Source organism: Schistocerca nitens, chromosome 1, assembly GCF_023898315.1.
Source record: "Schistocerca nitens isolate TAMUIC-IGC-003100 chromosome 1, iqSchNite1.1, whole genome shotgun sequence".
In the NCBI taxonomy this organism is placed as follows: Eukaryota; Metazoa; Arthropoda; class Insecta; order Orthoptera; family Acrididae; genus Schistocerca; species Schistocerca nitens.
In genome coordinates this window covers 13737665-13763302 of record NC_064614.1, presented here as the reverse complement: position 1 = coordinate 13763302, position 25638 = coordinate 13737665, and the positions used below count along the sequence as shown (strand labels likewise).

General features: G+C 42.8%; 1 protein-coding gene across 3 annotated transcripts in view; it reads right to left on the bottom strand.

The window, feature by feature from the left end:
* LOC126234437 (maternal embryonic leucine zipper kinase-like) overlaps positions 1–25638 on the bottom strand; it is a 444148-nt gene that overhangs the window by 343496 nt on the left and 75014 nt on the right. For all 3 annotated transcript variants that reach the window (XM_049943147.1, XM_049943142.1, XM_049943136.1), the window contains exons 6-8: positions 15632–15799; positions 2568–2753; positions 1559–1691 (exon numbers count right to left, since the gene is read on the bottom strand). In XM_049943147.1, coding sequence (XP_049799104.1) covers positions 1559–1691; positions 2568–2753; positions 15632–15799 — 487 coding nt within the window. The remainder of the gene's footprint in view (positions 1–1558; positions 1692–2567; positions 2754–15631; positions 15800–25638) is intronic.

Sequence of the window (25638 nt, the reverse complement as noted above, 5' to 3'; positions counted from 1 at the left end):
ATCTGGGATTTGCTGATTACCTTGCTCTCTTGTCCAACAGTATTCAGGAAACCAAACAACAAGTTATCTCACTGCAGGAAATAGCACAGAAAATTGGTCTTGGACTATCCTTGGAGAAAAAAATCATCTTGTTAACTGACCCACCACTCGTAAACAAAATTGCCGTAGGAAACCAAGAAATCAAAATTGTAGATAAAATTAAATATCTAGGAGATATAACATATAACCTCAATGTAAAGCCAACATGGCATAACAGAATAAACAAATTGACTAGAGCACAATATATAACCAAGAACACCTACAACAAAAAGAGCTTGTCAATAGCAACAAAATTAAAGCACTACAAAACAGTCACTCAACCAGAAATAACATACGCAAGTGAAACCATCTACAAAACAACTAACACTGCACAAATAGAAAAAATACTCAAAATAGAGAAGAATTATCAGAACGTGCATCAACAAATCGTACCAGAAAGATGGACACTGGAGAGTAGCTACAAATGAAACAGTTTACAAGGAAATAGAACCAGTGATGAGTACAATCAGGAAGAAACGCATTTCATTTTTCGGACATCTAACCAGAACACAATAGAGCAGGATCATCAGGAGAATAATAGAAAAATTGTGGAATAGTAAGTACAACATTAAGTGGATTACAGAAATCAAAGAAGATATGGAAGACAAACAAACCAGACTGCAAATGATGATAACAAACAGACAATAGGAACGGTCATTTCCGATGAAGAAAGAACAATAAGATCTAACAGAATGAAGTAGTACTGGGCTGACAGAAAACTGGAAAATTCTTTGTATACAGTTGGCTACAGTGGTCCAATGAAGGTCATAAAATGTAAATAAATATAAATAATATGTGGCCAGGGGTTTATGTAGACAATGTACGAGTTCATATATATTATACTGTAAATAAATGCTGACAAAGTCATAGTGTCCGAGAAGTATTATCAAAGAAAAGTGCGAGCCCATGTTTAATTGTTTCACTATCCAGGGCATTGACATACAGCAGTGTGATATCATTCCACTTATAAGAATATTGGTTCATATACTATTTTACCCCTCGTTCCTGCTTCCCAATCAATCTAACAAGACAGTGCTGCCTACCCGCCCAGGTCTTCAGTTCACTTTGATGGATAATACATTCTCCAACAGAAGGAACATTGTCCCAGCTGACAGTACTACTGAAGAATTTTAACTTCCTTGTTATGTATATTTACTATTAAAAACAGTCTTGATCACGATTTATTTATTAAGGTGACCGGTTTCGACCACTGAGTAGGAGCCTCTTTCTTCAGCAGAAAGAGGTACCTACTCAATGGTCTTAAGATGACCACAGTACTGGTCGAAACCGGTCACCTCAATAAATAAATCGTGATCAAGATTGTTTTTAATAGTAAATATTTGTAACACATTGATCACTGTCACTCCCATATTGTATTCAAAAGTAATCCTTGTTATGTTACTTAACATGGACTAGAGTTTTCCAGTTTACTGTTTTGCTATATTTATGCTTAATTAAAAAGTATACCCTGAAGTCTTACATTTTGCTGTCAACTTCTCAGTTGTTCTCTCTTCGTTTGCAACAACCACATATGTCTCTTTCAGCCTCGCATTTGCTGTTTTTGGAATTCTGACAGGTGAATCTTCCATTCCTTGGAGTCTATCGTCACAACCCTGCATAGGGTAAAAAAATAATAATAATTAGAAAGCCATATACTTAACACGGTGAAAGAGAGAATGAAATCTGATCTGTGTGTCTCGAGATACCAAAAGTACTGTAACTTTAAAAAATATATTCATATTATAATCTAAAAAAACATATTCGTATTATAATCTACAACAGAAGTCTAATTAACTTGGATTTTGTGAAAATTCAGGAAAAGTAGCTCTTTAATAAGTTGTGTATAAACATTGCACACAAAAATTAACTCTGTTATTAGCTTCCTAGTTAACAACATGATGAAATTACTTCCTTCCTTACCATGTTAGCAATGCAGAAAACAGCAGATGCTAACAGATTTGTGACAGTGACATTGGGAAATTATATACCAATTTTTTGACGTGTAATATATGATGTACTTTTTCCACATAAAAATTATTTGGCAGTCTAGTTTGTTTTCTTAATTTCTGGAACTCGGTGCTTCAAGATGCCAGAAGTACATACAAACTTAAAAACAATTTAAGTAATTAATTTACGTTTGAAAGCTAATGCCATTTTCTGCCAATGTACCACCCGTCATTCATCTCTGCACAGGTGCTAATTTATTTTCATTTTGAAAGATATGTCAGAAAGTGCTTGCTTTTAGACCATCTTCAATAAAGCATCACACACACACACACACACACACACACACACACACACACACACACACACACACACACACACACACAGTTACAACAGAAAATGTGCTGTATACTGTCCAAAGAACATGTATAAATAGATTCATTTTATCAAATACTTAATCAAATTTCATTATCCTGTATACATAAGGGAAACTAAAATAAGATAGATAATCAGTCATTAAAATACTAAATGTTGATATTCTTTACCTTAACACGGTATGTCGGACGAGATAACCTTACAGGAGAACCACGTTTCTTCTTTGCAAGAAGGAGAAGATAAGTGGAAGTATTGTAGTCATAAGGCCACTTACTCAGTGATGACCACATTTCTTCCCACGTTATTCCATGGTAATGGGCCATAATGCCAACACACGTGCGATCCATTTCATGAAACTGAAATGACACGAACATACAGTAGCTACAGATTTACACCTTTGTTAAATCTTTGAAGACATATCCATGAATGAGCATGAAAACTGCTGTATCAAGAATGGCACATTTCACTGACAAGAACACAATACCTCACATTACATCTCCATCTACATATATACTCAACAAGCTACTGCATAGTAACTGGCAGAGAGAACTTTATATCAACATTATCCATTTTCTGTCCTATTCCATTTGCGTATAGAGTGATGGAAAAATTATTGTCTATATGTCTCAGTAGATGCCCTAATCTCCCTTTCCTCATTCTTGTACTCAGTATAAAAGATATATGATTCAGGTAGCAAAAATGTTGCACAGCCCTCTTCAGATAGAGGTTCTTTAAATTTACCCAATTAGGTTTTGTAAGAACTTTCATCTAATGATCCCTATCTATCTACATTCCCAGAACATCTATGTTATACTTTTGTATGGGCTACACTGACCTGATAGAATTCAAGCAGTCATCTTGAAAGTCGCTCCATACGTATTGTCATATTTACTAAATAAGGACTTAAAACACCGAGACAATACTCCAATATTAATTATATTAGCTTCCTGCATGTGATTTCCAAATACAGATGCACTGCAGTTTCCCAAAACTCTTCCAACACATCGAAGTCTTTTATTAGTTTTCCCTAATACTGAATATTAAGTGATCATCCCATGTCATACAACCCTCTTAGATCTCTACTAAATACTTATATTATGTGACCTGCTCAAGATGTTGACCACAAATCTTGTAATGAAATACTGTCGGGTTCTCTGTTTATTATAGTCATTTCTTACATCTATTCACATTGAAAGAGATCTGCCATTCATTACATGAAGTGGAAATTTTGTCCAAGTCTTCCTGCATTTCCATAGGACCATTTGATAATGATACTTTTCTGCAGATGACAGCATCGCCAGTGAAAAAAATTCAAAATGTTGGTGATCCTATCTGATATATTGTTTATGTATATTGAAAACACTGGAGGTATAGTTAAACATCCTTTGGGCAAACCTAGTGTTGTTTTCATTTCTGAAGGTCACTCACATACCAGTATAACAAATTGCATATATCCAGAGTGAATTCACTCTGCAACAGTTTGTGGCTGATTTGAAACTTCCTGGCATATTTCAACTGTGTGCCAGACCAAGACTCAAGCCTGTGACCTTTGCTTTTGTGGAGAAGTGCTCTACCAATTGAGCCATCCAAGCACGACCTATCTACCCTCAGAGCACTTGCCTGCAAACTGCAAAGGTCCTTGTCTGGCACATAGATTTAAACTGCCAGTAAGATTCAGGACTATAGGTAATCTCAAATTTTAACTGTATTGTAACAGGATTTTTTTAGTATTCAAATACTGACTGTTAATGATCAGATAAACTGTTAATTATGAGTTACATGTTACAATGCTTCAGTTCCAATCAAGCAAAAGATCCGAAACACCCATTAATTATTTAGTAGGTTCTACGTAGTCCATGAAACATCCTGAAACCAGCAAAATAGTTCACCTGAGGAAATCATTACGAATTTTCATATTTTGTAGTTAGGTAAGCCCAACAGTAATTGAATTGCTGAACTTAGGTTATTAAATGCTTTCGCTCCAGATGTTTTCTGAAGTTACTCCACTGTCATTCAGAAGCATAATGCTTGACCATAAATATTGCACCATGCAATTTTGTTATTTTGGTCTCTTACAGAAAAATATCTCCGAAGATAACTATATTTTTATTCATTGTCAACAACACACAACTACACAAATTTTAATGTGAAATTTCTATAACTCACTTTTTTTACAGTATATCACATTTGCATAATAAGCGAGTACAGGAATGTGGTTAAAATCCAACAACAAACTTGGCTTGGCTTCAGTGTTGATACGGCCTGCACAGTGCAGCAATTAAGCACTCTGTAGTGCAGACCTATTAACTTTTACTGAAGCAACAAATGTGTTCCAGCCCCTGATTGACGTCCCAACTACACAGAACTATCTGTATGTGTAACAGAATGGTACAAGACGGAACTCTGGGATGTCTATTATAGTGACAATGGTACCAGTTTGTTTAAAATTGCTGTCATTTTTAATGCCATGAAGAGAAGCACTGTAAAGAAGTTCTCTCACTGTATCCAAACACAAGGTGAAAACACTGTTTTTTGTTGGTGAATTCCACTCTATTAGAAATTTAATAGTGTCTGTTGTGGAACATATCATTTGCTTAATAGGTATGACATAGTAACAGTATTGTTTTAAGAGTTATGTTAAATATCATCCATTCCTACTGACAGTAGCACTGTCCAGTCTGAGCAAACATCAGTTAAATGCTCAAATTTTTTGTTTCTCTGTATTAGTAGCAGTTTCATTCCACGATATTCAAACAAACTGTTTTCTCATTCACTTTACACTGAGTTTATGAGATTTTTAAAGCACTTCACACTGTGGAACAAACATGATTGTGTGTAAGATGACACTGATAGTAATGTGTGTCAGTCACAGATAGAACTTTACACCTCTAAGAATCAAACCAAGCAAGCAGAGTCAGCAAATCCATAGTGCTTACAAAGGATTTCGTTGATTATTATGTATGGCATGTGCTGCAATGCCAGGCAATGGAGAACAAGAAAAGTATTTCCCTTGAAGTGCATAAGTAAAATGAGTGGTTTCCATGATTGGTCGAGCTGGAAGCCCTCATCCCGGTTGAGTAGATTGTCCGCTAATTGTATTTCCACAGTTTCAGTGACCATTGAATACCAGTAGTATAGGGCTGTGGCCAGCATCTTAACTTTCCCTTAATCCATTGAATGACCAGTGGAAATAAAATGTTCAGCCACGGCATATTTGTTGAACTGTAGTATGGGAATGTATCCCTGATGTTCAATGGTACATTATATTACAGAGTTTATTGTTTATCCTATGTACCTTTTAGCACATGCACAAGGATTATTGTATGTATGCACCTTTTGTAAAAGAAGATCATCCTTCAAATATCACAGACAAGCTGTTATCTTGGCTGGTGAAACGAACATCACATCCACTTTATTCTTCTTCATTACTCTTGCAATTTTTGAAGAAATATTTCCCACATATGTTATAAAGGCTGTAGTACTCATATCTCTTTGTTCTTGCTCCTCTTCTGAATGGCCTAGTGCTTTCACCTGCAGAGCTCTCTTAATTTGACTTTTTGTATATCCATTTGTAGGAAATATTTCTTCCAAGTGTACCATTTCACTCAGTAGGCTACCAGCATCTGATACTACATGAACCCTGTGTACTTAAGTTTTAAATACACCCATAGTTCGTGAAAGATGGTGGCAGCTAGAGGTGTGCAAGTATAAATCAGGATGGGTGGGCTTACGGTAGACACAATGTCCTAAAAACCTCTCTCTCTTTTTCCGTACTAATATAGACAGCCATTTGTTTCCTATTCCATTATAAATACAATAGAGGGAAACATTCCACGTGGGAAAAATATATCTAAAAACAAAGATGATGTAACTTACCAAACGAAAGCGTTGGTATGTTGATAGATGATGTGTGTCTATCAACATACCAACTATTCCATTATAAGTTCGATATTTTTGTGACTAGAGTTTAGATGTTCAAGAAACTGGATTAAGTTGTCCTCACCACAGGGTCAAACTATGAATGTGTCATCGACAAGTTAAAACTGAAGAGTGGAATCCTTTTTCTTCAGAATCTTTTGCAAATATATTAGCTACTCAAATATTTAGCCTCATTGTTGAGACCTTTTGAAGGTCTATGTGAACATAATTTCCGTAATTCAGCAGATTTTATCAGTAGGTTAAAAACTTTGAAACTTAACAGCTATGATTTCGTGGTCAGCTTTGACATTGTTTACCTGTTCACAAAACTACCTACTCTTGACACTCTGTCACTGAATAGCAGCAAGCTTGAAGAAGACGTAACGGCATTATTTAATCATGTGCTAACCTCCAATTACATTTTATTTGATAACCAATATTTTGAACTCATTTATGGTGTTGACATAGGCAGTCGAAGAAAAAACACTCCACTCTTCAGTTTTAAAACTAACAGTGATCTGAAAATATGTGTACGACACATTCATAGCTCAGCTCCATGGTGAGGATAACCTGATCCAGTTTCTTCAGTTTCTTGAACATTTAAACTCCATTCATGAAAATATGAAATTTACAATGGAATGGAAAATGAATGGCTGTGGTGTCTAGTGTTTCTGGATGTATTAGTTCGGCGAGAGGGGGGGGGGGGGCAGAATATGGGTTTTTAGAACATTGCATCTACCATAAGCCCACATATACGAATTTATACTTGCATGTCTCTAGCTGCCACCATCCTTCGCAAACTATCAGTGCACTTAAAACTTTAAAAAACGGGGCTCATGCAGTGGCATACATTGATAGCCTACTGAGTGAAATGGTATGCTTGAAAGAAATATTCCCTACAAATGGATATACAAAACATCAACCCATGAGAGTTCTGCAAGTGCAAGTGCCAGACCATTCAGAAGAAGAGCAAGAACAAAGAGATGTGAGGTCTGCAGCATTTCTACCATATGTGGGAAATATCTCTTCAAAAACTGCAAGATGAATGGAGAAGAATTCAAGGGATGTGATCTTTGTGTCACTACTTAAGACAGCAGCTCTTCTGGGATACGTGAAGGATGATCGTCGTTTATAAAAGTTGCATGTATACAAAATTCCTTGTGGGAATGGTAAAAGGTACATAGGACAAACAATATACACTGTAATAAAACATTCCACTGAACATCAGGGATACATTCGCTTACTATAGCCCAACAAATCTGCAGTTGCTGAACATTCTATTTCGAACTAGCCAATCCATGGATTAAAGGGAAGTTAAGATGCTAGCCACTGCCTCATCCTATGGGTATTCAATGGTCAAGGAAACTGTGGAGCTACAATTAGCAGAGAATCTGTCTGACTTAGATGAAGGTTTCCAGCTCAACAAATCATGGAAACTCTCATTTCACATCTGCACTCTCAAGGGAAATCTTTTCTTGTTCTTCATTGCCTGTCATTCCCATACATGCCATCCATAATAATCATGCAAATACTTTGTAAACACTGTGGATTTGCTGATTCTGCCCTTGCTTTGTTTTTATTCTTAGAGGTGTAAAGTTTTATCTATGACTTATGCTCGTTATTAACAGTGTTGGTTTTGACACATGCGTGTGCAAAAATATCAGTACAAGAGTTAATAATATCCTGGATGTACTCCCAACAAATGATGGAATACTCAGACTATATTCATCCAGTGTTTCATAATGAGAACATTTAGTGACAACTAACAACCTTTAAGCAAAATTCTGAACCCTTTCTAAACTTTTCCTTGTCAGCACGCTTAAGGTCAGGTATTAAACACTATAGTAAAGTTAGCAGACGCATGTAGCAGTTTTATACATAGAAGTTTGATTCTTTATAGAATAGGAGGTTTACTTGGATGATCTATTAAAAAAGACTTTTGCAGTGGCAGTCATCGTGATTCTGCAATGTAGATGCACAGTTTTTGCGCGCGCTAACGTGTGTGTGTGTGTGTGTGTGTGTGTGTGTGTGTGTGTGTGTGTGTGCGCGCGCGCGTGTGCGGTCAGGGCATTTTGAAAAAGGCAAAGCTAGTCAGTGGGTCAGGAGCTACTGTTGTGTGCACCAATGAAAAGTGGTTGGAACATAGTCAAAACTTAAGTAGGTGACAATGTGTTGGATATCCACAATGCATCACAGGATGTGGGTATCTGAAGCTTCCATGCTCTGTAAAGTAGGTCAGGAAGCAATCTGTGGCAGATCCGACAACAGAGTACAATACTGGTACAGGCACAAGTGTTTCCGAGCATACAATTTAGTACACATTGTTAAATACGGTACTCTGCAGCAGGTAGCCCTGACCTGTTCACATGTCGACCCAATGACTTTGTCAATTATGATTACAGTGGGCATTGGATGATCAAGATTCGGCCATGGATAAATGGAAACATCTCACATCATTAAATGATGTTTCTTGTGACACCAGTTATGACTGTTTGAAGCATGTACTGCACCATGAACACAGGCAGAGGTTGGTTAGTTGGTTTGTGGGATTGGAGGGACCAGACTGCTAGGGCCCTCGGTCTCTTGGTCCAAAACATTCAAACACCCACAAAGAATAAAAACGAACAATGGAGACGACAAGAGACGACACAGGACAAGAAAGACTCAGACAGAGACCAGACTAAAGGAATTAAAATCACACAGAGCGTGACAGTGGTTGGCCGACCATAGAGACAAAAAAGGAAAAGCCAACCACCCAGAAACACACTAAAAAACCCAGGCTAAAATCTTAGGCCAATGGCCAGACTCAACACAAAAAAAAAAAAACAACAAACACTTAGATTAGGTGATAAAAGCCCCCTGCCCGAATAAAATGCAAAACTAAGCCTGCCATAGCAGTGTCATCGGTTAAAAGGGCAGGGAGCGTATCAGGCAGTGCAAACGTCTGCCCGAGCACAGTTAAACGAGGACAGGCCAACAAAATGTGGACCACCGTCAAGGCCGACCCGCAGCGACATAGAGGCGGGTCCTTATGGCGCAGTAAATGGCTGTGTGTCAAGCTGATGTGGCCCGTGCGGAGTCGACAAAGAACAACTGAGTCCCTGCGAGTGGCTCACACGGATGACCGCCACACATTCGTCATCTCCCTGATAGGATAGAGTTTGTTTGGTGTGGTCAGGTTGCGCCATTAGGTGTCCCAAAGCTCAAAAATTTTGCGGAGTAACACTGCTCGCAAATCAGTCTCCGGGAGGCCAATGTCCAGAGACGGTTTACTGGTAGCCTGTTTGGCCAGGCGGTCTCAACATTTTCATTGCCGGGTATCCCAACATGGCCTGGGGTCCACACAAAGACCACAGAGTGGCCGCAACGGGCAAGAGTATGAAGCAACTCGTGGACAGCCATCACCAGACGAGAGCGAGGGAAAGACTGGTCGACAGCTCATAAACCGCTCAGGGAGTCGCTACAGATAACGAAGGACTCACGTGAGCAGGAGCGGATAAACTCTAGGGCACGAAAGATGGCAACCACCTCAGTAGTGAAAACGCTGCAGCCAGCCAGCAATGAGTGTTGTTCGTAATGGTCCCCTAGAGTGAGAGCATAACCGACACGACCAGCAACCATCAAACCGTCAGTGTAAACAACGCCAGAGCCCTGATACGTGGCAAGGATGGAGAGAAAGCGGCGGCGGAAGGCCTCAGGAGGGTCCGAGTCCTTCGGGCCCTGTGCCAATTTGGGCCGAAGGCATGGGCGGGGCACACACCACGGGAGTGTACGCAGAGGGGCCCAGAAAGGAGGTGGAAGAGGAAAAAGCCTAAGCCCGGAGAGAAGCTCTCCGATGAGGACAGCCCGATCGGGGCCGATGGTCTGGGAGATGGACGACCGACTGAGGGAACAGGAGATGATAATTAGGATGCCCGGGCAAGCTACAAACATGTGTAGCATAAGCGGCCAGTAAACGTTGGTGCCGTAACCGCTGTGGAGGGACACCTGCCTCCACAAGTATGCTGTTCACAGGAATGGTCTGGAAAGCTCCAGTGGCCAGCTGGATTCCACTGTGAAGGATGGGGTCCAGCATCTGCATCGCAGAAGGGGAAGCTGAACGATAAGACAGGCTTTCATAATCTAGGCGGTACTGAATTAATGCCTGGTAGAGCCGTAAGAGGGTAGATCGGTCGGCTCCCCAGCTGGTGTGGCTCAAGCATCGCTGTGCATTAAGATGCCGCCAACACATCTATTTAAGCTGCCGAATATGAGGGAGCAAAGTCAACCGGGCATCAAAAACCACACCCAAAAACCGATGTGTCTCCACCACAGCGAGAGGTTTGCCGTCAAAGCCGTGGCTCAGGGTGAACAGTGCATCGCCGGCATAAACGCATAACGCAGGTCTTGGCAGCCGAAAGCTGGAAGCCATGCGCTACAGCCCAAGACTGCACCTTGCGGATAGCGTCCTGCAGCTGACGTTCAGCAGCTGCAATGCCAATGGAGCTATAGTAGAGGCAGAAGTCGTCAGCATACAAGGATACTGAGACAGACGTTCCCACTGCCGCAGCGAGCCCATTAATTGCAATTAAAAACAGGCAGACACTTAAGGCAGACCCCTGCGGTCCCCCGTTCTCCTGAACTTGGGGGGGAACTATGGGACGCCGCAACTTGCACGCGGAAAGTACGATGCGACAGAAAATTTCGCATGAAAATCGGTAGCGGACCCCGAAAACCCCAAGCATGGAGCGTAGAGAGGAAGTGATGTCGCCATGTCATATTGTATGCCTTCCGTGTGTCAAGAAAGACAGAAACGAGGTGCTGACGGCGGGCAAAGGCTGTACGGATGGCTGACTCCAGGCTCACCAGATTATCGACAGCAGAGCGGCCCTTACGGAACCCACCCTTAGACGGAGCCAGAAGGCCCCAAGACTCGAGAACCCAACTCAACCTCCAGCTCACCATACGTTCCAGCAACTTGCAAGGAACGTTGATGAGGCTAATGGGGCGGTAGCTGCCCACCTCCAATGGGTTCTTGCCAGGTTTCAAAACGGGGACAACAATGCTTTCCTGCCATTGCGACGGCAACTCACCCTCGACCCAGATATGGTTGTAAAGGTCGAGGAGGCGTCGCTGGCAGTCCACTGAAAGGTGTGTGAGCATCTGACAGTGGGTGCGATCTGGCACGGGAGCCGTATCAGGGCAAGTGGCTAGGGCACTTTGGAATTCTCACTCACTGAATGGAACATTGTAGGATTCAGAATGGCGCGTGTGAAATGAAAGGCTCCAATGTTCCAACCGCTCTTTAATGGAGCGGAAGGCCAGTGGGTAATTCGCAGAAGTGGAACTTTGAGCAAAATGCTCTGCTAAGCAGTCGGAAATTGTGTCGGGGTCAGTACAAACTGCTCCATTCAGTGAGAGTGCAGGGATGCTGACAGGGGTGCTACAGCCATAGAGGCGCCTAATCTTGGTCCAAACCTGCGATGGAGAGATATGGAGGCCAATGGTGGAGACATACCGTTCCCAGCACTCCTGCTTGTGCTGGCGAATGATGCGGCGGGCCCGCACACGGAGCCGTTTAAAGGCGATGAAATTTTCTAATGAGTGATGCCGCTTGTGACGCTGGAGCGCCCACCTGCGATCTTTAATCGCCTCGGCAATCGCAGGCAACCACCAAGGCACAGTCCTCCGCTGAGGGGACCCAGAAGAACGGGGAATGGCAGATTCTGCGGCAGTAACGATGCCAGTGGTGACCGAGTGAACCACCGAATCAATGGCTTCATTAGAAAGAGGCTAAATAGCGGCAATGGAGGAGAACAAGTCCCAACCAGCCTTATTCATAACCCTTCTGCAAGGGCGCCCTGAAGAGTGATGCTGTGGCAGTGACAGAAAGATCGGAAAGTGGTCACTACCACACAAGGCATCATGCACACTCCATTGGACAGACGGTAAGAGGCTAGGGCTGCAGATCAAAAGGTCAATGGCTGAGTACGTGCCATGCCCACACTGAAATGTGTGAAGGCACCATCATTTAAAATGGAAAGGTCGAGCTGTGCCAATACGTGCTCAACGGTGCTGCCTCTGCCCGTTGCCACTGATCCACCCTACAGTGGGTTATGGGCGTTGAAGTCACCCAGTAACACAAAAGGTGGCGGCAATTGGGCTATCAGCCCAGCCAGGACGTGCTGCGGGACATCACAATCCGGTGGAAAATACAGACTGCAGACAGTAAGAGCCTGAGGAGCCTCTAATGGTGTTTGGAGAGGGACAGACTCGCTGTGAAGAGAGTGAAGGACAAAGATGCAGATGCCACCAGAGACCCTTTCGTAAGCTGCCCGGTTCCTATAATAACCCCGATAGCCACGGAGGGCGGGGGTTCGCATCGCCGGAAACCACGTTTCTTGGAGAGCGATGCAGAGGAAAGGGTGAAAGCTGAGAAGCTGTTGGAGCTCAGCTAGATGGCGGAAAAAGTGCTGCAGTTCCACTGGAGGATGATATTGCCCATGGCTGAAAAGGTGTGACGGGACTGGGGAGGCAGATTATGCCTCCTGGCACCTGCTGCCACCGACTGAATACCTGTGCAACTGCTGTCCATTGCATCTGAGTGACTGGTGAGATCCAGGTCCGCAGCGGACGCCAGAATCACCACCTCATCCTCAGACGCAGAGCTGGAAAGTTGCGGTGGGGTGGGTGCCACCACGAGTTCCTTGGGCTTAGAGCTCCTCTTCTTCGATTTATCACGCTGCTCCTTGGGTTTCACTGGCTGGGAAGGCTTCACTGATTCAGCCTCCGGGACGGAGGAGGATCGCGAAGCCCTACGGCCAGCTGGTTGTGGGCACTTATGCCATTGTCGGGCGTCAGCCTTCCCGCTTGTGAAAACCTAGGAAGGGAGGAACCCAAGGGACACCTTGCGAGCCAGAGAAGCCGAAGAAGTTGGACGCTTCTCCGGCTTAGAAGCGGGGACAGACGTCCCCGATGGGTGGGGGATGGGTGTTGCTCCCGAGGAACGTGGCGTAGGAGCAACAGGGGGTATAGTGCCCCCTACGGGCAAGGGGGCATGTGTTGTATGGTTCGGCGATCCGACTGGAAGTTACAGAACAAATGGGGCTAACACAGTTGTCTTTTCAGTGGCATAGGAGGAAGTCATTCACACAGGATGTAGTCATTCATATTTCCTCTTAGCCTCAGTATAGGTCAGTCAGTCCAGGGTCTTATATTCCATGATTTTGCACTCTTTCTGTAAGATCCTGCAGTCTGGCGAGCGAGGTGAATGATGCTCTCCACAGTTGACACAGATGGGAGGCGGGGCACATGGAGTATTGGGATGTGATGGGCGTCCACAATCTCGTCATGTAAGGCTGGAAGTACAGCGGGAAGACATATGGCCGAACTTCCAGCACTTAAAGCACCACATCGGGGGAGGGATATAGGGCTTGACATCACAACGTTATCACCTTGACCTTCTCCAGTGATGTATCACCCTCGAAGGCCAAGATGAAGGCACCAGTAGCAACCTGATTATCCTTTGGACCCCGATGAACGTGCCGGACGAAATGAACAACTTGACCCTCTAAATTGGCACACAGCTCGTCATAAGACTGCAAAAGTAGGTCCCTACGGAAAATAATACCTTGGACCATATTTAAACTCTTATGTGGTGTGATGGTAACATTAACATCCCCCAACTTGCCACAAGCAAGTAACCTGCGTGACTGGGCAGAGGATGCCGTTTTTATCAAAACTAACCCAGAGCGCATTTTGAACAAGACCTCCGCCTCCCCAAACTTGTCATCTAAATTCTCTACAAAAAACTGAGGCTTTGTGGGCATGAAAGACTCCCCATCAGCTCTCATACAAACTAGGAACTGAGGTGAATAACTGTCACTGCCATCCTGAGACTTACGCTCCTCCCACGGTGTGGCCAGGGAGGGGAATGTTTTCGAATCGTACTTCTGAGTGTTACATTGAGCCTGAGAATTCTTAGAGACTGCTGGCAGCCGGCCACCAGCGAGAGATGATGTACCACACTTCATTGTGGGTCATCCGCCCTGATGCCATCCACTCCGACCTAGGGCCCTCCCCCCCCATGGGCGCCACCCAGCCTCAGCAAGGGCCACCTGGCAGGATGGCCATTGCCGGGGGCCCTGATGCCCCAGGGAGATAGGCATCTACTCCTTGTCATACGTGGGGAGTTAACGGCGCAGGCATCAGTAGAGCGATCCCTGTGTTGTCATGGGGCTACAACCAACAGGGTACATGGCGGCCCTACCACAACGGGCTAGCTACCGTGCTGGATCTTAGGTGCAAAAATGTCCAAGGTCGTCATCTCAGCAAAAAGCAACAATGCACAGTGCAGAGTGGTAATCGCACCCAGGAACGTATCCTCACCCAAGAGATGGAAAACGAGCGGGACAGCATTGCGACGACGAGAAAGCCGGCTAAAGGTCTCAACACACGACGGATACAGTGCACCATGTAAGGCGCCGTTCCCCAATTGGCTCGCTGTTCGGAAGAATTTAGAAAGTTGGATATCAAACCCGAGAGGGGACCATCACATAAGGCCGAAACTTTTGAGACTCATTTTAGTCGCTTCTTACAACAGGCAGGAATACCGCGGGCCTATTCTAACCCCTGAACCCGCAGGGGGACAGCCAGAGGGGAGGGGCGGGGCACTAAGGTGCTATGAGGGTGCAGGTGGGGAGGGGGGGGGGGGGGAGGAACGTTCACCTAGGATTCCATGAGATTCTGATAGTAATCAAAGGCATTATGACAGCTGTCTGATGTCTTCTCCGACAGGGGTATCATCTTCCAAGCAGGGTAACTGTCCTTGTCACAAGGCCAGAACTGTGCAACAGTGGTTCTGTGAAGGCCTTCATGATAGTTTCAGCATACTGGGCAGGGGAGTTCCCTTCACTGCAGATATGTCGTCCACGGGTGGCTAATCTGTATGGAAGGGATTTTTGGGTGTGCAAGGGTTGGCAGCTGTCGAAACATAGGTACTGTTAAAAATGAAAATTTTATAACCTTGCCTACTCTCAGATAAATTTCTCCAAATATTCATGTTATCTGTATTGTAAGCAGGCTGTTTCCATTTAGTGTTCCTGTTCTAGTAATATCTAGACAAAGCAAAATAATTTATCTACTTAAACCAATCCTTATGTACCTCACAGTGTACAAGAGACATAACGTAACTAATTTTAAGTACAAACATAAATTTACACTGTCTTCAGTTGTCATAGCATCATTTAAACAACAGAGAGAGCTACAAAACCAGGCAACAATATTGTTCTGTGTGAATGTGTTTAGCAACTCATAATTATGTTAAAAGTTAACTCACATCAATGAGACTTTCTGAGGCAACAGGTTCTCCGTAGCCAGTCAAAACCCAAGGATGATTCTGGAGCTCTTTAATTGTGATTCTTTGCTTTGGGTCTAATTGTAACATTGATTTAATAAGGTCTTTGCTGTTCCTTGACAGCCATTCTGGTTCATGGTATCGTCCTGACTGCAAAAGAAATTTCATAGTTAGTCATGCCTATTACAAAACTCCTGTTTAACAATGCTTAAAAGTAGTAAGAAGAAAAATAAATTTTAACACCCAGTTAATTATGAGAGCATTGAGATAGAAGTCAACTTATAATAGGAAAGAATTGGAAATATATCAGCTGGGTCCTTCTCAGAGGAACCACCGCAGCTTCCATCTTAATAGATTTATGGAGGCCACAGAAAACAACACTATATGTTTAGCAGGGGATCTGAACCATTATCCTACCAAATGAGAAACCAGTGTTCCATCTCACTAGTAACACTTCTTAGGTCCAAGAGAGAACAGAGCATTTAAGAGAGAAGAATGAGTCAATGACAAGTGTTATTTCCTTGTTAGTCTCCTGGAGAGAAGAAGAAGAAGAAGAAGAAGAAGAAGAAGAAGAACCATGACACTGATATTGCACAAAGCAAGACAAGGTTGCTCACAGATGCCGTTCTATGATAACATGATTAGTAACATTCCAACATCTTCACGATCTGACTGGGTAAGCCAAGATCTCAATAGTGTGTGACACACAATGGTCACTGAAGCATCCTCATTGCTTACGGTTACAGAGGACTGGCAGTGCTCACCAGTCCACAGCTCAGGAAACTCAGGATTGCCAAACACCTACTCAGTCAATAAAAATTGGGCTCCCCGAGTTGCTCATCAGTGGCACTATCTGGAGGACACATGTGGGTTGTTGAGTTCCACGGATGCGGAAAGCATTATCCCCAGTCTCCTTTGTAAGCTGACTGCACTTTCCCAGTATCCTGCTACTGAACCGAAAGTTCACCACCTCTCTTACCCATGACAAACACAAATCATGGTTTTAAGAAGGGAAAATTTTTTGTTATGATAAGTAGAGAAAGATTGCTCACTGAGGGACAGTTTTAGTCTTACATTCAGTTCCAATTTTAAAAAAACTTGTTTTCATAAAATTTACTCTGACTATGACTTCAAATTTCCACTCATTCTTACAGCCAGTCATCTGTGTGGTGTTATCATGTATGTGTTTTGACTTTATCGGCACTCAACAGCGAGGTTATCAGAGCCCTAACACATTTTAAAAGGAACGAATGGGAATAAAATTGCTAAAATAGTTGCACACGGTGAGAACGAAACCTACAAAATGATGTTCATGTGCTCACTCCCACCTCACTCTCATTAACTCACACAATCTCACTTATCCCACACGCTAGACACAGAGAAGGCGTCAAAGGTGCTACACAAGGGATTAAATCAGAAGTAAAATGACAGAGGAGCTAAACAGGGATATGTGACCAGCTGACTATTTACAAAAAACATGGGTGAGACAGTTACCCCGTTAACAAATTAAGAATCTCTCCCTAAAATTTTTGGACACAAGTTATACAAATCACAAAACCTTAAAAGCCTCACACATTTTTTTAAATGTCACTTAAAATAGAGGTCAAATCTACCACTGGCCTCTGGTCTGAAAATAAAATACAGTCTAGTAAAATGTGATGCACAGTGATCTGTACTCCACTAGCACCACCCTTTGAAGGGGCGTCACACGGGAGCAAGAAGCCATGGGTCAGAGGACTGTAGCCTTTGCGAAGACAAATAAGGAGGACCTCATAGCGTCTTCGTGGCTGAAAGGCAGTACACCACAGCTGTGTATAGGGCTTTACTAGATGCAGCTTATTATGTTTCACTTCCAGCCACTCACCTTCCCACCAGCACAAGCCTCTGTAACTCAACAGTGAGGAGATAGCATGCAGGGGGATGGCATACTGAAATAACTGAGGATCATGACATGCCTTCTTGGCTGTTACATCTGCCCTTTTGTTCCCTGCAATACCCTTGTGCCACAGTACACAGAAGAAAGAGACCTCCTTCACCAGCTGTTGTAGTTGTAGAAGGGTGTCCTGGATAATCTGAACTACTTTATCTGCAGGATACAAGCATTGTAGAGTGTGAAGGGCTCTCTGGGAATCAGAATAGACAAGAAATATAGCACTTGAAGCACATTTCATCTGCTCCAGTGCCTGTAAGATCGCATTTAGTTCCAAATCTAAGACAGTAAACTCTCGAGTCAGTTAGACCTTGAGGACATGATCAGGGAAAACAACAAAGCAACCAACAGTGTCCACCTGTTTCAACCCACCCATAAAGACAGCTGTAGAGTAGCAGTGCTGAGTTAACATGTCATAAAATAATGTATTAAAAACACATGCTGGATGTGCAACCACTCCTGTACTGCAGTAAATCTAAGATTACTCTGGACCTCTGCAGTAATCAGTGTGGCAGATGGTTAAAAACCTGGGTTTGGGATTGTGCTTGCTCCTCAGTAAGTGACTATAGAAAATGCTGCACGCAGATCCCAAATGGCCTTGTTGCTACGGACTGGAGAAAACGTATTCCAGAGGTGGACAAGCAACATTATGGTATGCACATGGATTCAGAGATGTAAGAAACTTACATGCCGGAAGCACCATGAGCAGTTGCTGTGAGATTATATCAGTCCCCTAGAACTTAGAACTACTTAAACCTAACTAACTAAGGACATCACACAACACCCAGTCATCACGAGGCAGAGAAAATCCCTGACCCCGCCAGGAATCAAACCTGTGAACCCGGGTGCGGGAAGCGAGAACGCTACCGCACGACCACGAGCTGCGGACGTGGACAGCGTCAATCATCTTCAAATAAGAACGCCTCACCAATCCACACACTGTGCAACCAGAGACCAGCTGCAAATGCACGAAAGCCCTTTGAAAGTGGAGCAGATGCACTCTGTCCACTCCCCGAGGAATGAAGGAAGGAAGTCTCATTAGAAACGGAGCACAGGCTCACATTGAGTCAAGGATGGGGAAAGAAATCAGCCAACTCCCTTCAATGGGATTATCCCTGCATTTACCTGGAGCGATTTATGGAAATTGCAGGAAACCTGAATCTGGATGGCTGGACAAAGGTTGGAGCATCATCCTCCCAAATGCTCCACTGACCTAGACTTGTGACTGGTGCACTTTAGGGTGTTCAGTTCCTTCAGGGTTCTGGGTTTCAGGTCCCTCAGGTGTGGCAACCACAACAATTTGGAATCAAGAATGAGGTTCACAAACCTCACCGAGCCTCTAAAATGTAGAATGGTGTCCCTCATACGCAAGTCAGGTAAATTAAAATACAATAAAAACGATTAAAATACACACACACACACACACAAAATCTGTAGAAAACCTGTCTTCGCAGCCCACTGCTCTAACCTCGGCATTGTAAGTTGCAAATGACAGGTCGCTGTTCCAACACTGGAGGAGGAAGAGAAAACAGCAAAACCATCCACAAATAGGGAGCACTGCACAGAAGTCCTTACGATAGATGTGATACTTTTTTGCTTTATTGCTATGGCAAAGTGGGTAACACTTAAAAACACTGCCTCGAGGAACAGAATTTCCTGCTCAAAACAATCTAACAGCACATCATGAACTCGGGACCTAAAAAAGCACTCAGACAGAAAGGACCATATGAAGGTGGGGAGGTGGACACGAAAGCCCCATTCCCATACATTTGTAGCATAAGCGGAACGGTTGATGGTGTCCAGGCATGCTTCCCATACCTTTTCTTGCTCTCCTTAAATTATGTGTCAAACCTGGGGTCTCATGATCTGATGGCTGTGACGTTGTCAGCTGTTGGACAGTACTTAAACCGTTGAAGAGTCTCATACCTGTCCCATATTGCTGGGCCGCACTCACCAGTCCACCAAGGAACAGGTTGCCTCTGAAGATGGTCTGAGGACTGTGGGACTGATAAGGCAGCAGCACGATGGATCACTCTTAATATGGTCCACCCATTACTGGACACTGTCGCGGTGTTTAAACACAGTCAGGTGGCTGAACAGTGTCCACCTAACCCTGCTGACCACCCACTTCAGTGGCTTCTGTTCAAGCAATCCTCCATCCAACAGGTGAATACAGAGTGGGAACTGGTCACTGGAATGAAGAATGCCAAAGGCAAGTAGAGGTGGAGCCCCACAAGACTTAATGGGCATTGAAGTCTCCCAGTAGGAGAAATGGATGGGGGAGTTGTTCCATAAGAAGTGTGAAAATCTCAGAGTCTACATCACCTTGTGGAGGTAAATACAGCAGGCAAACATCGATCATCTGACATAGAGGAATTTCAAATGCAACTGCTTGCACATCAGTAGCCAGGGGATAGTGTGTGCAGCCCCATAGTACAGGGGCAACATACGCTTTAAAATGTGTTTCCTGCAAACACAAGCACAGGTGGCATTCCTGTGCTAGCAGCTTCAGTTCCTCCACAGGCATCCTGAACCCATTAATGTTCCTCAGGAGGATGGGTGCCATTTATCATGGAGGTTGCACTTTCACTCTTTTTTTGCATGTAAAGGGAGCCTGCCATGCGTGGAGTATCAGCATTTTTCCCCTGAGTGGACTTTGGAGCAACAACTATGGCTGTAGTAGTAGCAGCGGCACTGGATGGAGGAACAGGCTGAACCTTTGGAGGGGGCAGGGAGCTCTGCAACAGCAGTGACCACAGCCTTGTCTGATGGTCTGTGGGGAGCTATGGGCTTCAAAATAACTGCAGCAGAACAAGCGCACTGACAGACACAGGTAGTAGTGTTGACACTGGCAACCTCTGTTTGTGTAGTAGCATCAGTTTTAGGAACTGGCTATTTTAAGAAAAAACGCAAAGGAGGTAGCAAACATGGCAGACTGCGCGGTCTTATACATATTTTTGGTCTCACCATACGAGATATACTTAGTTGTTTTGATTTTCTGTATCTTGATTTATATACCTGCATAGCACTTCCTGTCAGGTTTAGAAAATGCATCTCAGCGAGGGAGGAGGGGAACGCATTTTGGAAAGATCTTTGATGCACAGCAACATGTATGCTGCATATTTTCATATTACGATACAATGCCTATTTTCAAATTATGAAAGTATAACTTCAAATTCCACCAAGGACTACACATTAGTTTCCAAAGCATTGCAATGCGCTTTTGTAAGCCAATCATAACACATGCCACATGATCTCGCCAGCCAATGACAGCAGATATTCAGAGCACCAGACACGTGATGTAGTCAGCAACATCACGGTTAAGTAGCATGAACACACAAATAGGAAAAGTTAATGATTTAATGTACATAGCGTAGCTAAAAGAAAAGCTAAGCTTTCACATATAATATCAGTCTTTTTAGTGTGTGGTACACATGAACCATGGACCTTGCCGTTGGTGGGGAGGCTTGCGTGCCTCAGCGATACAGATGGCCGTACCATACGTGCAACCACAACGGAGGGGTATCTGTTGAGAGGCCAGACAAACATGTGGTTCCTGAAAAGGGGCAGCAGCCTTTTCAGTAGTTGCAGGGGCATCAGTCTGGATGATTGACTGATCTGGCCTTGTAACATTAGCCAAAACGGCCTTGCTGTGCTGGTACTGCGAACGGCTGAAAGCAAGGGGAAACTACAGCCGTAATTTTTCCCGAGGACATGCAGCTTTACTGTATGATTAAATGATGATGGCGTCCTCTTGGGTAAAATATTCCGGAGGTAAAATAGTCCCCCATTCGGATCTCCGGGCGGGGACTACTCAAGAGGACGTCGTTATCAGGAGAAAGAAAACTGGCATTCTACGGATCGGAGCGTGGAATGTCAGATCCCTTAATCGGGCAGGTAGGTTAGAAAATTTGAAAAGGGAAATGGATAGGTTAAAGTTAGATATAGTGGGAATTAGTGAAGTTCGGTGGCAGGAGGAACAAGACTTCTGGTCAGGTGACTACAGGGTTATAAATACAAAATCAAACAGGGGTAATGCAGGAGTAGGTTTAATAATGAATAAAAAAATAGGAGTGCGGGTTAGCTACTACAAACAGCATAGTGAACACATTATTGTGGCCAAGATAGACACGAAGCCTATGCCTACTACAGTAGTACAGGTTTATATGCCAACTAGCTCTGCAGATGAAGAAATTGATGAAATGTATGACAAGATAAAAGAAATTATTCAGGTAGTGAAGGGAGACGAAAATTTAATAGTCATGGGTGACTGGAATTCGTCAGTAGGAAAAGGGAGAGAAGGAAACATAGTAGGTGAATATGGATTGGGGGGAAGAAATGAAAGAGGAAGCCGCCTTGTAGAATTTTGCACAGAGCATAACTTAATCATAGCTAACACTTGGTTCAAGAATCATAAAAGAAGGTTGTATACCTGGAAGAATCCTGGAGATACTAAAAGGTATCAGATAGATTATATAATGGTAAGACAGGTTTTAAATTGTAAGACATTTCCAGGGGCAGATGTGGATTCTGACCACAATCTATTGGTTATGAACTGTACATTAAAACTGAAGAAACTGCAAAAAGGCGGGAATTTAAGGAGATGGGACTTGGATAAACTGACTAAACCAGAGGTTGTAGAGAGTTTCAGGGAGAGCATAAGGGAACAATTGACAGGAATGGGGGAAAGAAATACAGTAGAAGAAGAATGGGTAGATTTGAGGGATGAAGTAGTGAAGGCAGCAGAGGATCAAGTAGGTAAAAAGACAAGGGCTAGTAGAAATCCTTGGGTGACAGAAGAAATATTGAATTTAATTGATGAAAGGAGAAAATATAAAAATGCAGTAAATAAAGCAGGCAAAAAGGAATACAAACGTCTCAAAAATGAGATCGACAGGAAGTGCAATATGGCTAAGCATGGATGGCTAGAGGACAAATGTAAGGATGTAGAGGCTTATCTCACTAGGGGTAAGTGACATGCTGCCTACATGGAAAATTAAAGAGACCTTTGGAGAAAAGAGAACCACTTGCATGAATATCAAGAGCTCAAATGAAAACCCAGTTCTAAGCAAAGAAGGGAAAGCAGAAAGGTGGAAGGAGTATAATAGAGGGTCTATACAAGGGTAATGTTCTTGAGGACAATATTATGGAAAGGGAAGAGGATGTAGATGAAGACGAAATGGGAGATAAGATACTGCGTGAAGAGTTTGACAGAGCACTGAAAGACCTGAGTCGAAACAAGGCCCCGGGAGTAGACAACATTCCATTAGAACTACTGATGGCCTTGGGAGAGCCAGTCATGACAAAACTCTACATCTGGTGAGCAAGATGTATGAGACAGGCGAAATACCCTCAGACTTCAAGAAGAATATAATAATTCCAATCCCAAAGAAAGCAGGTGTTGACAGATGTGAAAATTCCCGAACTATCAGTTTAATAAGTCATGGCTGCAAAATACTAACGCGAATTCTTTACAGACGAATGGAAAAACTGGTAGAAGCGGACCTCGGGGAAGATCCGTAGAAATGTTGGAACACGTGAGGCAATACTAACCTTACGACTTATCTTAGAAGAAAGATTAAGAAAAGGCAAACCTACGTTTCTAGCATTTGTAGACTTAGAGAAAGCTTTTGACAACGTTAACTGGAATACTCTCTTTCAAATTCTGAAGGTGGCAGGGGTAAAATACAGGGAGCGAAAGGCTATTTACAATTTGTACAGAAACCAGATGGCAGTTATAAGAGTCGAGGGGCATGAAAGGGAAGCAGTGGTTGGGAAAGGAGTGAGACAGGGTTGTAGCCTCTCCCCGATATTATTCAATCTGTATATTGAGCAAGCAGTAAAGGAAACAAAAGAAAAATTCGGAGTAGGTATTAAAATTCATGGAGAAGAAGTAAAAACTTTGAGGTTCGCCGATGACATTGTAATTCTGTCAGAGACAGCAAAGGACTTGGAAGAGCAGCTGAACGGAATGGACAGTGTCTTGAAAGGAGGATATAAGATGAACATCAACAAAAGCAAAACGAGGATAATGGAATGTAGTCAAATTAAATCGGGTGATGCTGAGGGGATTAGATTAGGAAATGAGACACTTAAAGTAGTAAAGGTGTTTTGCTATTTGGGGAGCAGAGTAACTGATGATGGTCGAAGTAGAGGGGATATAAAATGTAGACTGGCAATGGCAAGGAAATTGTTTCTGAAGAAGAGAAATTTGTTAACATCGAGTATAGATTTAAGTGTCAGGAAGTCTTTTCTGAAAGTATTTGTATGGAGTGTAGCCATGTATGGAAGTGAAACATGGACGATAACCAGTTTGGACAAGACGAGAATAGAAGCTTTCGAAATGTGGTGCTACAGAAGAATGCTGAAGATAAGGTGGGTAGATCACGTAACTAATGAGGAGGTATTGAATAGGATTGGGGAGAAGAGAAGTTTGTGGCACAACTTGACTAGAAGAAGGGATCGGTTGGTAGGACATGTTCTGAGGCATCAAGGGATCATCAATTTAGCATTGGAGGGCAACGTGGAGGGTAAAAATCGTAGAGGGAGACCAAGAGACGAATACACTAAGCAGATTCAGAAGGATGTAGGTTGCAGTAGGTACTGGGAGATGAAGAAGCTTGCACAGGATAGAGTAGCATGGAGAGCTGCATCAAACCAGTCTCAGGACTGAAGACCACAACAACAACAACACTTTAAGATACATCACAGAAATATGCCAGTAAAATTTTAAACAATGACATTAATGTCTGGTCTTCTGAGCTGAAAATTGTTCTGAATGGCTGGTACTGAAAATGTTAAATTTTAAATGAGAGTCAAATGTGATTTAAGAAATTCATTGCACACTCTCACATGTAACATAATCCATCTTGCGTACAAAGAAATTTCCTTTGAAAATAACACTTTTCAAAGAACTATTTGCAATATTTTCTCATGACCCCTTAGATATGGATGTGTTTCAGCAGCTGCCAGAGTGTGCCAGAAAACAGGTGTTACTGCGCGTGGACAGCTATGATGATGTAGGAGGCCTGTAGTTCGTACACATTTAGCATTAAGAGATCTTATATAACGTCATAAAAGAAATAGGACATCAGAGGATACTCCAAGAGCATAGAAATTTTGTAAACCATACTAAAATGCATAATTCGACTTAAAGGACACATTCATATGTCCATATTCCCAATGAAGTAGGCCCCAACCTGAATTAAGCTTTTCAGTGCACTTTTCAAGGTGCAAATTTTCTTGGAGTACCCGTACTATATTGCCTCATCTTTGGTTCTTTATTATGGCATAATGCCATACGTACCAGAAGATAAAAATATGCACCTGAAATTCAGTAATGAGCTGAAACTAGCCAATAGTGTGAAACGAAACACTTCATTTCTTATAAACGGACTGCATAGGCGGAAAAGGTCAATAAAAGCCATATTTATTTAACAAGCCGACAAAAGTAACTTCACTGTTGTGCAAGGCGATTAATACTAAACTGTCTAAAACGTAGAAATAAAATAAAATCAAAAAACTTAAACTAATAACATATATTAGCCTTCCATAATTACACGAATGTATTTTATTTCACATGATAGCTCCCGGCCACACACATTTCACTTCTGGCAGGCGCTTGTGTTTGCACTGTGTTTTATTGTAAATGCCGCATTTCCTTCGCAACTTAAGTTTTATTCATTCGTTTACATTTTATTGCTGCAGTGTTATTCTGCAGTAGAGGGATACAGTAAAATTCTTTGATAGACTAACAGTTCTTACCAGTCAAAATTACAAAAATTTAACTAAAGACTACAACAAAGAAAAATTCCCAGAATTCTGAAAAATTCCCAGAATTCTAAAAAATTCCCAGAATTCTAAAAAATTCCCAGAATTCTAAAAAATTCCCAGGTTTTTCCTGGTTTTCTCCTGGATAACAAAATTCGAGTTTTTCCAGGATTTCCTAGTTGTCCCAGAGCATATACACCCAGAATTAACTCCTGAGTCAGGCCGACTGGCTACAAAAGCCCACTTATTTGATCAGTTGTTGGCACTTAGCAGTGGCCACCCTCTCCAC